The sequence below is a fragment of the Parus major genome, chromosome 1A, assembly GCF_001522545.3.
Source record: "Parus major isolate Abel chromosome 1A, Parus_major1.1, whole genome shotgun sequence".
Classification (NCBI taxonomy): domain Eukaryota; kingdom Metazoa; phylum Chordata; class Aves; order Passeriformes; family Paridae; genus Parus; species Parus major.
The window spans coordinates 4,859,741-4,873,745 of NC_031773.1; the positions used below are offsets into that span (position 1 = coordinate 4,859,741).

A 14,005-nucleotide genomic window follows, 5' to 3' on the forward strand; every position below is an offset into this window, starting at 1 on the left:
CTCTGATTTTTTCTCTTGCACCTGATTTACAGCCTCACTTTTTCTTTCAGCTGAGTGCACGCAGCTCCTGCTTTTGAGTGCAGCCCTGCCTGTAAAACATTATGCTGTCATTACACAGTGAACTAAAGAGGGAGTACAGATGCTTAAAGAAAGCTGCTGAGCTTCAAAACTAGTAGCTGCATTTCCTGCTCCAAAACAAATCATTACTGAAAGAGCAGGGGTCAGTGTGCACCACGTTATCGGTGAACGTGTGCATGGTCTTCTGATAATAATTTCTGTATCTCTTTAGTACATCAGATGCTTTCAGCCTTTGTCTTGATGTGCCAGGATGCTCTCCCATGTTCCCAACCTGTTTTAAGCTGTTCCTTTTACCCAAAAATAAATAAAGCCCATCTGTCACTCAATGCCTTCTTTCCAAAACAGAGTTTTTTAAAATGTTTCAGTCTTGGGCCAGCAGCAGAGTTTATTTAGCCTAAAATTTGGTGGACCAGAGGGATCTTTTGAACTGCTGAGATAGGGTTGGTTTTTGGCCCTGCTTGCTGGTACAAACTATAGCCCAGTTGTAAGAAGCTGTGCTTGTAAGTTTTTTTTGTCTTTGTAGTTTGGGAAAAGTGTGGATGCCTACCCCAAATCAGCCGAGAAGGCTCTCTGAAAGGACTGTATGGTTTTAAAAAGGGGTTTCACCAAAATGGACAATAATGCACAAGAAGTGAATGGTAAATATATTCAAGAGTGAAAAGAAATTGGGTGGAATCACTCACATCAAAAAGAAAAGATAAAATTGATGGCTGGGTACACAAGCAAACATGCTGAGGTGTAGGTATAACAGAAATTAAACTCATTCCTGCAGGTAGCAATAAGAAATCAAAACTTGTTGTTTTAGTGCGTGGAGAATCTCGTGATAACTGGCATGTTCTAAATAAATCATTCACTTCAAATAGCAGCACTGTAGCAAAAATGTATCTATTACAGGGCTGCTAATAAGCAAATGTGAGCAGTATTTCTTGACAGCAGGCTGTGATTGTTTTTTAATAAATCTGTGTTAAGTAGGAAAGAAATAAAAGCTGACACCCAAATAGAAATCCACTTTGGCTCCTGTTTTCTCACTCCAAGTATAGATAGATGCATTGACCCAGATCAGAAATTCTTGAAGGATAGCTCTGGTTAGTAGGAGCCAACACGGAATCAAATGTGTATACATTTGTGTATGTGTTCCCAGAAAAGCTAATGATACCATTGCAAATGCTGAACATGTTCCCCACTCCTCTTTGTTAATACAATGTTGCTTATGCTCTGCAATAAACTATTATTTCTGTGCTATTTCTGTAATTACATTTAATAATCATCTCTCACAGTCCAATAGTATCAAACGTAGGAGTCTTTTCAACAAACTATGATAAATAGCTCCTTGCCGAACTGTTGTACTTGAGGAATCTTTATGCCTCTCTTTGTAAGATTTGTCATTTTCTTAATGCAGCTTCAAAAAGCTTCTGAGCTTTGTTATGGACCGTCACTGTATTTTTCCCTTCCCCCTCTGCCTCCGAGTGTAGCTGGGTAAATGAGGCTTAATGTGCCATTTCCAAGCACTGTGACACTCCTCCAGGGCTGGTTACATTTACCATTGCTAAAGTCTAAATAAGTGAGTTTTAATGAGCAGGAATGGTTGCTAATAGCCGATTCAGGTACTTAGTAGTCCATGTTATTTAACTGTGGTAGAATTACAGAACATAAATGGTCTGATGATTAATAGATGAACCTGCTACATATTGCAGTCTAATAGTTTTTGCCATTAAAGAACTATCTTAACATCTTTGGGTTTGGATGTGGCTGGGGAGAAAAGGACTTGCTTGTAGATTTATATCACTGGTAACTTACACTTTAAAACACTTTATATTGAAATTTCACAACACTATCGATATATTGTTCAGTAACATTTATGAACTTATTAGAGAACAATGGTACTTGTGTACTTGCATTTCCTGAGGTGGACAGCCTAGCAGATTTATTCTCTCTGGTTGGGGTTGTCAAAAATAAACTCAAACCATCCTTTTAAGGTCAGAAATAAGACAGGGAGTTAGATCTTAATCTCTTTCCTTTTTCTGTCCCATTAATTTTGGGCAGGGGTAGACAGACCAATAAGAAAAAAAGTTGGCTGTGTTGTTTTTAACATTTCTGATTTGTGGGAGGACAGGTGGCAAGAATTAAAAAAAAAGAGACAAAAAATAACAGATGAACAACAAATGAGCAAGAATAAAGAAATAATAGCCTCCAACATCTGTTGCAGTTTGTGCTGAGATACTCCAGAAGATACCACAGTATTTATGGAAATAGTATGAGGACTGTTTTGAACTGCAGCTAATGGGACACAGACTCCTGGCTGGCAGGCTTGTTCAGAGTCCTTTCTACATTTTTCCTATTCCATCCCATGTTTCAACCTGGCATCACTGTATTTTAGATTACAAGGAGGAGATGTCAGGACAGAAAGGAGCTAAGAAGTAAATTTACCCTTGATTAACAACTACAAAAAGGAAGTAACCCTTTCATCAGGTGGATGAAAAGACAGTATGGACAAATGTCTGAAGAAAGTGTTGGAACATTCATGTTCCAGGTAGACAAGCTGTTTTCAGTAGTTCCTGTATCCATCTGATGAAAACAGGGATGAAGGAGAGCAGGCATTTCCAAAGCCATTGGATGCTTTTCCAGAGGCAGGGTTAATGTTGTGGCAGCATTTATCAGAGCTGGTTTCTGTTCCCATAGCTGGCAGGGTAGGCAGGCAAGGTCGTGTCTGCCCATGCTACAGTGTGTGGCCATGCTCAGCATCCTTCCTACAGTGTGGAGCTTCAGCAAGAGTTGATTTGAGGGATTTCTGGAAGTTGCTCCTTCTGAGTTGAAAAATACAGCAAGAGTGCACCACTCTCAAAACTGAAAGTGGGAAGAGCCTGCACTCACTTAAAGCCTGGAGATCTGTGGGATTTTCAGCAAGGTTGTTTTTTAGGATGTTTATATTACTTGTGCTTTCTTTTTAATTTGTTTCACTTTGTTTGTGTTTTTTCCCCTGATAGTTGCTGATGCCATTCCTGTATTTTTGCATACTGAACTGGGCAAACAAGTTCATCCCCTTCCTAACTTATACTGGTTCTCCCAAGGTACCTATACTTAGCATCTCACTTTGTTCTAGAAATCCTTCCTTCACAAAACTTCAGAGATCCCCAAAAGCCCGTCTCAGCCCAGTCTTCATTGGCCAAGAAAATGAGTAACTATTTGAACACATAATAGCTGAAGTATCCAAGTTGTTTAGCTTCAGTAAAGTATTTTGAGACCAGGATGAGATGCCATTTCCAAGCTTGGCATTTCTTGGCAGAGAATCAAGAGTTACTTCTCTGAAATAAGTTTAAATAAGGCCTCCAAACTTTTTGAGTGGCTTGAAGTTTGTGTATATTAGTGGAAACATCTGACACCGGGGAACACCAGAGTTTTGAACTGTTGGCATTGTGAGATTTGTGAGGGAAATATGGGCAGAAAGAGTGAGGTGTTGTTAGGGTGGCTTTTTCTTTTTGGCATTCATCACTGAAGACATCAACATTTGGCCTACCCAATGGCTCATTATAAAGACACTTGTACACATAACTGTGCCTCTCACCTTACACAATATGACAAAGTCTTAAATATCTGAAATGCTTACTGAAGTCCTGTACAATATGTCAGAAACTGAGGAAATTACTTAGGTTATCACCATCTATAGAACTTGAGTAATTTCTATGTCTTTTTGCATATATCTCATGCAACCTTGTGAATGTATGACTTCTTGGATTGCTCAGCCTGGAGAAGGCTCCATGTGCCTTATAGCACCTTCCCATACCAGGAAGGATCTACAAGGAAGAGAAGGGACTCTTCACTGGGGAGTGTTGTGACAGAAGGGATAACAGATTTAAACTGAAGAGGGTAGATTTATATCAGATATTAAGGAGAAATTCTTTCCTATGAGGGTGGTGAGGCCCTGGCACAGGTTGCCCAGAGAAGCTGTGACTGCTCCATTCCTGGAAGTCAAGGCCAAGCTGAATGGGGCTTTGAGCAACCTGGTCAGGTTTTTTTTGAGCAGAAGGTTCCCTGCCCATGGGATGATTTTCCAGCCCAAACAATTTTATGACTCCATAATTCTTCTGTACAATTAGTTCATGGCCCAGAATTGTCCTGCAGTTCTATTTTTGTACAACTAAGTTTGACCCGAAGTTGCTGCTGAGACTTTGGGTGTGATTCCCCTCCTTTCCTTGGCACGGTGAGAAAAGATGCTGGTAAGGTAACAGTGCACCAGTGGCAGTGCAGCATGAGCTACAGGTCAGTCAAATACCAAATGTGTAAGATTTTCTACCCTGGGAGATTACAGCAAGTTCAATGAGCATATGGGGAGAAACATCTGCTCTGTTTTGAATGATCTTTCTTCTCATTTTGGAGAGAGACAGAGGGTATTTTCCTCCTACTGAGCTCCCTGAGGCAGTTGCCTGTGCATCACTTCTTTCTCTTCCTGTACTAACAGGGTGAGGGTGTTGGAGTCAGTACCATGGTGGATTCTCCCCCATATTCTTCCTGCTGCTTGCTGTGTCCTAGAGAGATAAATCCTGTACCTACAGTGCTTTCTTTCTTCATTTCCAAGCTGTTAACTTTCAAAATACATTTTTATCTGAGAAAATACATGGTACCATCCACATCCACAAAGGTAGGGTCTGACCTTGGAGCAAAGCACCAGAGTGGGATCTTCATTTCTTCTCCATGCCCTGGCATTTCTCCCTGATGACTCTGGCTGAATCGCATCCCATCCATGCTCCCATTATCAGACTCTCAAATGGACACTGATGTGTTTCTCCCACCTATTAATAGAAATTAATATTAATGCTCTTTAATAGCAGAGCAAAGGATGTATGAGAGAGAAGTTTCACATAATGTCCTTGGTGGGTATTTAGACAAGGGGCCAAAATCTTAGCTGGGAATGGTAGTTAAATTGCAAGGAGTGAGACTTTAGCCTGAATTATGCTTTGACTTGTAAGTTATAATATTGCTCTTTCAAAGATGTTGGGGTAAATCAAACTTAATGTTTTATAAAATATATCAAGTAGTCACAATGATGAGGGCAGATTTTATTTGGGGTATTATTTGCACACAGGATGTACACTGGACTTGAACAGTTTTTGTGGCAGGTGGTTATCACTGACTATATAGAGATTTCTTTCTGCATACCTAAGGAGGAATAAAAAATTCAGAAATAGCAAATTTAGAATACTGAAAAATGCAGCTTTTAAAAATAATCGTGGGAGAAAACAACAAGCATGTTTGCTCATGTCCTTTATCTCAGTCAGCTAATCTTGCAGAATGTCACATTGCATAGAAATAGATTTTTACATATGAACTTGTTACATCACTTCCTAAAAAAAGAGTATTTAGCTTGTACTTAAATAGCACATTCAGAGACTGTTTATGCAGAGTTTCTGCTGCAAATGTGTGATCCTTGTTAGATAGCTAAGCTTGGTGTGAAGATATAACATGGCATTGTATTTATTTGCTGCTTACTGTGTGAAAGATAAAATACTTACAGAAGAATCAGTTTGAAATCTTGATAGTTTTTAATAGTTCAAGCTTTTTAAAAGATGAAATTGGTTTTGACCATTTTGATCTCTAGTTGGCATAGGGAACAATTCTACAAAAAAGATACGTAAAGAGCATGCAATACAGAAAAAACAAAGCTTTCTCTGAAATCTATCAAATTAATCATAGCAAAACTGAATCCAGAATTTAAACCATATATTTTATCCAAATGTAGCCAGTTTATGTTGTTGCACGCTAACAAATCTGAGAAACTATCCAATTTAAGACCAGTGAAATATCTTGTGCCTCACAATGGTATTTCAATACACACTATTAATTCCTCCAAGTCAAGGCAGATGCTGTCCCTAGTGTGATTTTAGGAAGAGCAGAGACAACAATGTGTCTTTGGAGGTGCCATTTTTCACCTGGAATGTGAAATCAATGTCCTGACCATTTGTGGTCATTAAAAATCCCACTGCACTATTCTGCAAGACTAGAGGCATTGACTCCCAAGTCTTGGTGAGACTCCAAGAAACAAATTATATTCCTCCTGATACAACCTTCCTTTTAAAGCTAATTTAAAGCTCCTCTTCAGCTGTTCTCCCCTGCTTTGAGTGGAAAATCCTTCTTATCCCTTTGTAAACTTTTCTTTAGTTCTGCTTTATACTGACAATTAGTGGCTGTCTTTTCCACATTGCTGATGCATGTCTAGGAGCAGAGAACCTCTCTGTAATTGTGGACTCTACAATTAAAAAAGTTTTACTGGTGGCCTGATTGAGGGGTGTTGTTCAACAACAAATTTTGGAGCCTTCTCTACCCTGATTTTCTTGCGTTACTCAGTCAGTGGTGCAATGTGTGTGCATAGGCAGAGTCAGGAAAAAGTGGTCAAAAGCATCAGGTGAGTTGTTTGTTATGGCAAGTCAGATTTGCTCCTGGGGCAAAGCAAAGAATAACTTATGGTTACGAAATATTTGGAAATATTTTAACTAGGAACAAACTTGTTATATGCAATTTGTTATATACATCAGCGGTCTTGGCATTACCCAGTTATGCCCAGTGGGTATTCCTGGGAAAAAACCTGCAACTTTTCAAGTGATCATTCAAAATACATCATTTTTCTTCAATGTGTACTTTTTTCTCTTTACAAATATATCCCTTCCAGTAAGATCAATGCTTGTGTCAGTGGTAGGATTCTGTGTAGTGAAGGGTTGAATGTTTCACCCAAACCAGAAATATAAGCTTAACCTACTGGGATTTTTTGTGCTTTAAGGAAAATGAGCACAAGTAATGGAAATTACTGCTTCTGTACATCCCAGGGAATCAAAGGGGTCATGTTCACCTGTCCTGGAGAAGACAGGACCTTTTAACCCTCCTTGTTGAAATGTTGACTGCTGGTTCTGATGCCTAAAACCAAGACCTCAGGGTTAGGAGACCTCTCTTTCCAAACTGGGAGAATCCCATATTCTGCATCCTGGGGCTTTTCTGCTTGCATTTGAGCTGCATTCTTATTAGCACACCATGCAGATCCCTTCTCCAGCTTCGCCCTTATCCTCATGTGCCTTGTGTGCCGTAGGCGGGCTTTATCCTCTCCCCAAAGTGTGAGATGGAAAAAGGAAGAACGGTAACACGATTGCAGGAATGTGTTGCTGCCTTTTTTTGCATCTTCCCCAGCACCCCGACAGATTGCTTAGCTAGAATCCATATGCTTTCCTTTCCAGAACAAAAATTGTTCTCGATGGAGACCTAAAGCTTCCAAATCGCTAAGGGTCATGATCCTGCAGAACTAAAAGATGATTTCTAAGTGAAGTCTTGACTTTTATGGCTTGAACTCAGTACTTGCTCAGGTTATTGGCATGCATTTAGCCCAGATGACCTCAGCTGCCCTTTAGAACCTGCCCTGTCTCTTGTGCCTCAGTTTACATCTCTGCAGAAACACAGCAAAAATCATCAAATGATTTGGGTTGGAAGGGACTTAAAAATCATCTCATTGCAATCCTTCTGCCATGACCAGGGACACCTTCCATTAGACCAGGTTGCTCCAAGCCCCATCCAACCTTGTCTTGTCATCACTTCCGGGGATGGGGCAGCCACAACTTCTCTGGGCAAACTGAAAAATGTTGCAGAGTCAAACTTCAGAGCTGTCTTGTGCTAAATCCTGCATGTAGGTGGGTAACAGCAGCTGCCAGTCAGCCTCAGAGAGCAGAGCACCATATGATTTCTCAGTGAACAAAACATTTAATATAAACACAACACTTTCCAGATATTATGAAGAGTTTTCCTGAACAACTCTTTTAAACAGAAGTATTAGGCAATAAAGTCTGTTTGCTGATCTTTATGCAGATCTTCCCACTTCCACTTCACAGCAAGGTTTTGACTAAAATATTTATACTTTTCTGCTTTGGTATACATCCTACTTCAATCCCACGGGCAGGATTTCTCAGCCTGTGGAGAGAAATGACAAAATGAGTGTGTGGTGCTTGGTTCACCCACACTGGCTCCCTGGGCTTTGATAAGAGCTACATGGTCCTCTCGAGAGCACTGAGCCTCTGCAGCAGGTCAAAGCTCCTCACAGGTCTCAGAAACAATTTGTAACTTTGCTTCTTTGGAAGACCCAATGGGAGGGTTCAATATTTTGGGGTGCAGACCTCCCCCCCCAGCACTCTCCTGGTTTCAACAGCACCTGCATCTTCCATATGTACAGATTGTGTTGTCCTGTATCTGTCCTTTGCAACTGAACACAAAATGCTTTGAAATTGTAAATGATCTTCCTGGAGACACTGCCCTGCTCTTCCATAATGTCACCCTCCTCATCACAGCTTTCCAGGGTCTTCAGACAGGTCTTCTCCTTGCCTTAGCACAGTTGAGATCATCCCATTTGCATTGGAGTTGATTTCAGTGGAATTCAGGGCAGCTCTGACAAAACATTCAAGTTTCCATCCTCACACTTTTTCAAGGTCATCCTTTCATATCACAGGCTGGATGTTAAAATACATGATCATATATTCATTCTCCCTTTGAGTATTATCTTTTTGTTTTCATCCAATAATTTTTTGTTTCCTGTAGATACAGTAAATTGTGAGTTATATTTTTTGTGTGTGTCATTTGGGAGTACTAGTGGTCTGAAAATCAGTTGTGCAAGTCTACTTTCGGTTTCTTGAATGACTACAGAATGAGTATCTATTATCTTTAAACAAACAATAAGGGTTTTCTTGATGAGTAATTTGCTCCAAAAGATTTTCTTTTTTAAACTCCCATGAAATATATTTATAGAGTGGTGGTTCAATTCCTAATATTTATAGGAACACTTACTGTGTATATTAACCATCTTCAGCAGTCCATATACCATTATGTTCAATGGCATGGTGGGGATAATTGTGTTTGTTTTCTGGGAAATAATATTTTTAGTTTCATAATCAAAAGTAGGGTTAATTTGTTTTTATGGTAGAAGTGTTTACTGAGTTGAAGAGAAGCAGTGAAATCTTTGGATAGTTGGGAACTAATCAGACTTTTACTTGTGGATTTGAGTTTTATTTGAGTTGGATCTGTATTTCCATTTTTTTAAACCATTACCTTACATATTTTTTTGCTGAACAATGGAATTCGATCTGACCAAATGTGAAACTGGCAACAAAATTAATTACATTAAAAATTTATGTTAAAGACCTGCAGTGTCTTTGTTTAATATTCTGATCACATTCAGATTTTTTTGCCACTGCATTGACTATTTAATAATTGTTTTCACAACGCTAGCATCCCTTGTAGAGAGGGTTATTTAACAAGAATGAAAATCTTTAGAAATTTAGATGCACCAATCACTCACTGCTCTGCTCAGAAACTGACAGTGTGGTTCCAGTTTAACATCCTCTTTTAAACCTATATTCTAACCTTATTCTGCTTCTTGATGCTTCCTGCAGCACCCACCCATGATTTGCCTGGTTGTCTCTTTTAAGCTGGATGAGCAACTGATATTTTATAAAATGTTGCCATACCCTAAAGCAATAAGGTTTGTGCCATTCTGTTATTGGAACAGTAACGGATTGCTAAAGGCTATGGAGCCCTTTAGAAGAAGAAACAAAGAGATTCCCAGATCTAGGTTCTTTCCTTCAAAAAAAAAAAGGCATTTCAATGAAAAGAGATGATGTCTGGGATTAAAGGTGGGAGGGGAAAATGTCCTGACTGTTGGAACTATTTAGCGATTCAGTTCTTTGATAGGTCATAAAAAATATTATATTAATTCATTAAATTGTGGAAGTCATGAATAGGGCTTAGAAAATAAGGTGGTGTGATATCAATGTGCAGGAGTTTAATGAAAATAAAATATCTAAAATGTACAGCTGTATCAAATAACCCCATAGAAACTGAGTCTCTATTGCTCTAATTTCTTTTTCTTATCTGTTTACATTCACTTGCTCTTGCTCCTGGCTCTCATCTTTGATGTCATTTATATTATGGACTTTGTTCATCACAGACTCCTGCTAAAGATGTACCTGTCTGCCTTAGCTAGGGTGGAAACAGTTTTTTCCTGGAGGCTTAAATTTCTGCTGGACTGCTGCTGAATGGTGCATGCAAGAAAAGGGTGTGAGCCATTTTATATTTCTTGCTTAATCTCCTTTGCAACCACTGAACACAGTTCTGATCTGTGCCTTTTGAAGCAAAGCACTGGGAGGTTTAAGGCAACCTTCTGTGCCCAGCAAACTGCACAGCTTGGAGACAGAGACTCTGAAAATGCAAAGCTGTGCACCTTTAGAGGGACTATTTCACTTCATCTGACATTGTAATGCAGACTACAATTGTCAGTGTAACCATTAAGGAGAAAGCCTGGTATCACTGTGGGATATCAAATAAATAAGTTTTTAAAAATTGCAATTAAAAAAAATTAGACTCTCATAGCTGCTCACAGTTCCTATAGTGCCAAAAAAGCACTAGAAAGGTCTAGAAAGATCTCCTGAAGAGGAGCTCTGGATTATTGTGGTTTTAATATATTAACTCTGTAGTGCCCCGTCAAGAAAAGTGACTTCATAATATGTGGAAACTCTAGAAGAGCCTTCAAAAATATATTTCTTTCTTGTTCTTCCTTTGGATTCATAAATAAATTAGCCTTTGGGGTTCAGTCTGTATGTATAAGATTCATATTCTTGCAACAAAAATGTGTAGGGTTGTTTCAATACAGAGAGATAACTAGATCCATAGTTTTGGAAATTGCTAAGGCAAAGAAGATTTTGGGACCTATCTTAATTACTACCACCTCCCCTTACTAAAAGATTCCCCTCCAGCTGTAAAAGTGCATGGAAGGATTTTCTCTGCTGTAAATAATAAGAAAAAAGTATGTTAAGAATTGTTCCATACCCTAAGTTCCATCTACAGATGTGAAATTTTGCAGTTTCTATTTCAGCTGAAGCAAAAAGGGTATGAACTAACCAGTTTCCTTCCATGCGGACAATTTGTATATTGGATACAAATTTTATAACTGGACTAGAAAACTGTGGAATGAGATGGGCATCTGGTCAAGCCTAAGAAAATGAAGCCTCTTATGCCTTCTTTCTGGTTTTATAAGGTCCTATGTATGGGATTAAAATGAGAGCTGGAGCTTTCCAGTAGTTTTCCTGATTCTTGGATAAAGTCTAGGCAAATTTGCTGGGGAGGGAAACAAGGACATACAGTGGTGATAAATCTGGGATGTATTTTAAGGACTGTGTACATAGGTAATGGAAATGCATTTAATTGTGCTTTAATGTGACATGCCACTACATTAGCCCACTTTCACTATCTCGCACTCAGCTTCCCTCAAACAAATTGTACACCCACAAAAGGGTTTCAGACAAGTAAATTGGATGAAAAGTCACATATTTGGAAAGCGACTGTTGTTTAAGACCAGCATAAGAAGATTTAACATTAACATGGTATTTTCTCTGTGTGCACAACCTGATTGTAGAACTGTCCAATGCCTTCCTTTTGCTGCAGCACTGAAATAAAAGGGAACATTTTCCACTGGAAAATTGGCCCAGTGCTTCGTTTTGTCTATGTAAGATCAGGCAGTACTGGCATTTGAAACAGTGATAATTTTATGCCTAAAAAAATGAGTAATTGTACCACGGAGAACTTGATTCTGATAGATCCTTAGATCACACTCCATCGTCTGCTTTTTCACATTCTTTTGTATGTGATCGGGGTGCATCGCATCCGCCAGTGACGCCTTTGCGTACGGAGCTGTGGATGTGTGTCTGCACTCCTATAAAACACAAGCAGTACAAAGGCATCTTAAAAATTTTATAGCTGTTTAAAACACAAACTAAGTTTTCCTCCCTTTGTGTCTTTCAGAGAGACTGCCACAGAGCTGTCTGGAACATTACCAAGGTAAGCAAGTTGCTCTAAGCTGCATCTGTGTGTCAATGTCCGGAAGGTGCTGAAAGAAGCACGACCTTTGGAGCCAGAACATGATCCTTTTCCTAGGGAAAACTGCTGGGATACTGAGAACGAGGGTGCAGAGAGGAGAACGCTCCCTGCATGCCACAGACAGACAAATGACACTGAAATACTGGCACAGCCAAGCCCACACAGCTTAAAGCGACGGGATGAAGTTGCTTTGAGGCTCAGCACAGTTGTGCACCTGATGAGAAAAATCCCAGCTGTGGCTTCCTTCCAGCTGTGCAATTATACCCATGGCAGGTGGTTTGGCTTTTGCTTTACATTTCACCTGAGGGATGAGAGGAGGGAAACTTGGAGGTAGGAGAAAAAAAAAAGCTGTGATCTTAAGGCATTTTCATTTGGAAAGCAGGAAAGCAGCTTAGACCAAATTCTTCTATGCTGAGAAAGCTTTTCATAAAATAATAGAACTAGACAAGACTCCCAGGCTGTGATAGAGATTTTTGAAGAGAGACCTGTCTACATATTGTCAGAGGATGCAATAAAATGCTGTAATCATGCAGATAGAGAAAAGGGTGGCGAGAAGGGAAACAAAAAAATCTGATATGGTAATCTGTCATTTAGCAGCGATGTCTGGTGAGTTAAAAAAACAGATGCTCTCAGTCCTCTTGTACCTTCTGCCACTGGTTCTGCTCTCAGGTGGGGTTATAGTTTTGGGGGATTTTGCTATCCTCTGACTAAAACAGTGTTGTGGTTCAAATAATATGTAATGTAAAAAGAATATTTCACCAGGAAGGACAGTTTTCTTTATGTATTCTAATACATGCAAGTTGCTTCTGATTCTAAGGCAGAGAAAAAAATCCACCTTTCTTTAGAGGGTGTGTGGTGTATATTAGTTGACTTTTTCATATTAATAAGTTGTGAAAATATATATTTTCACTATATATGATGACTATTCCCTGTGTAATGTGCCCCTTTGTTCTGTGTGTACAAATTTATGAGATTTATATGATTTCTTCATTTAATAGATGCATCTCTTTTTATTGTTTACTGCCACTTGGTCTCTATGGTTGTGGAAGCAAATATGCTGGTAAAATTTTGACATGTGTTTGAAGAACTGACCAGTGATCAGACCTATCTGACACCAAATTTTGTTCTTCTTCCTTGCAAAATAATTTCATTTCTTCATATACACATATGCACACCCCCAAAAAACCAGGGATTCAACAGTGTAGCCATCTCCTTGGCCAGGAATGTCAATATTGATGCTTAGCTGTATCTTTTATTGGTTTTAGTGCTAAAATGATTCTAGTGTTACTGCACTTGGTGAGGTATTATAGGACTAATATACTGGAAACATGGAGTCTTTACACTGCAGAAATTAATTCCACTTCAAATTAAAGTTAAAATGAGACACATAAGTGCTTGAATAAACATCCCATTTTATACTTGCCATTAATGATTGTCTAAATGTGCTTTTTGAATTATTACCACAAGGCTTTAATTTCAACTGCAGTAAGATGTCACAAGTAAAATCAGATTATACCAGCAATGTGCACAAGGCATTGTAATTGTGTTATAAATATTAAACCAAATGATCTTGTCATGATTTAAAACAAATGTTTCCAGCTAGGCACAGGTTGGCTTGTCCTCCAGCCTTCTCCAGGATTCACCTGTTCCTGAATTTCTCTAAGCAAACAGCTCCTTGGGGTTTTTAATCTTGTGTTGTGATCTATTAATCTAATATTTTTTGTTCTTCTTTCAAATGTCAAGTGACTCGTTTTGCTATTATTAATTCATAACAGTGAAATAGTCTAATTTCCCCACATCTTCTTCACCTTCTCCCTGAAACCACTTTATAGCACATAAAATGTTAGGTATTGCACCTTGAAACGACGACATTAATAACCAATTTCCCATCATTGCTGGGATTCCCATCACTGTGTTTTGTCCAGTGGGGCAGAGCAAGTCCCCTGTAACCCTGGAAATCCAACCCTCCTTTGTCCAGGCAAACACAAGGCCTTTTCCCAGAGCAGTAATGACTCTTGGATATATTTGTGGCCAG

General features: G+C 39.1%; 1 protein-coding gene across 2 annotated transcripts in view; it reads left to right on the forward strand.

The window, feature by feature from the left end:
* The window catches only part of CELF2 (CUGBP Elav-like family member 2), a 545,877-nt gene that overhangs the window by 225,894 nt on the left and 305,978 nt on the right, over window positions 1-14,005 (forward strand). For both annotated transcript variants that reach the window (XM_015627339.3, XM_015627335.3), the window contains one exon: window positions 11,896-11,931. Coding sequence is in view for 1 of the 2 variants with exons in the window: in XM_015627335.3 (XP_015482821.1) it covers window positions 11,896-11,931 (36 nt within the window). In the remaining variant the exon portion in view is untranslated. The remainder of the gene's footprint in view (window positions 1-11,895; window positions 11,932-14,005) is intronic.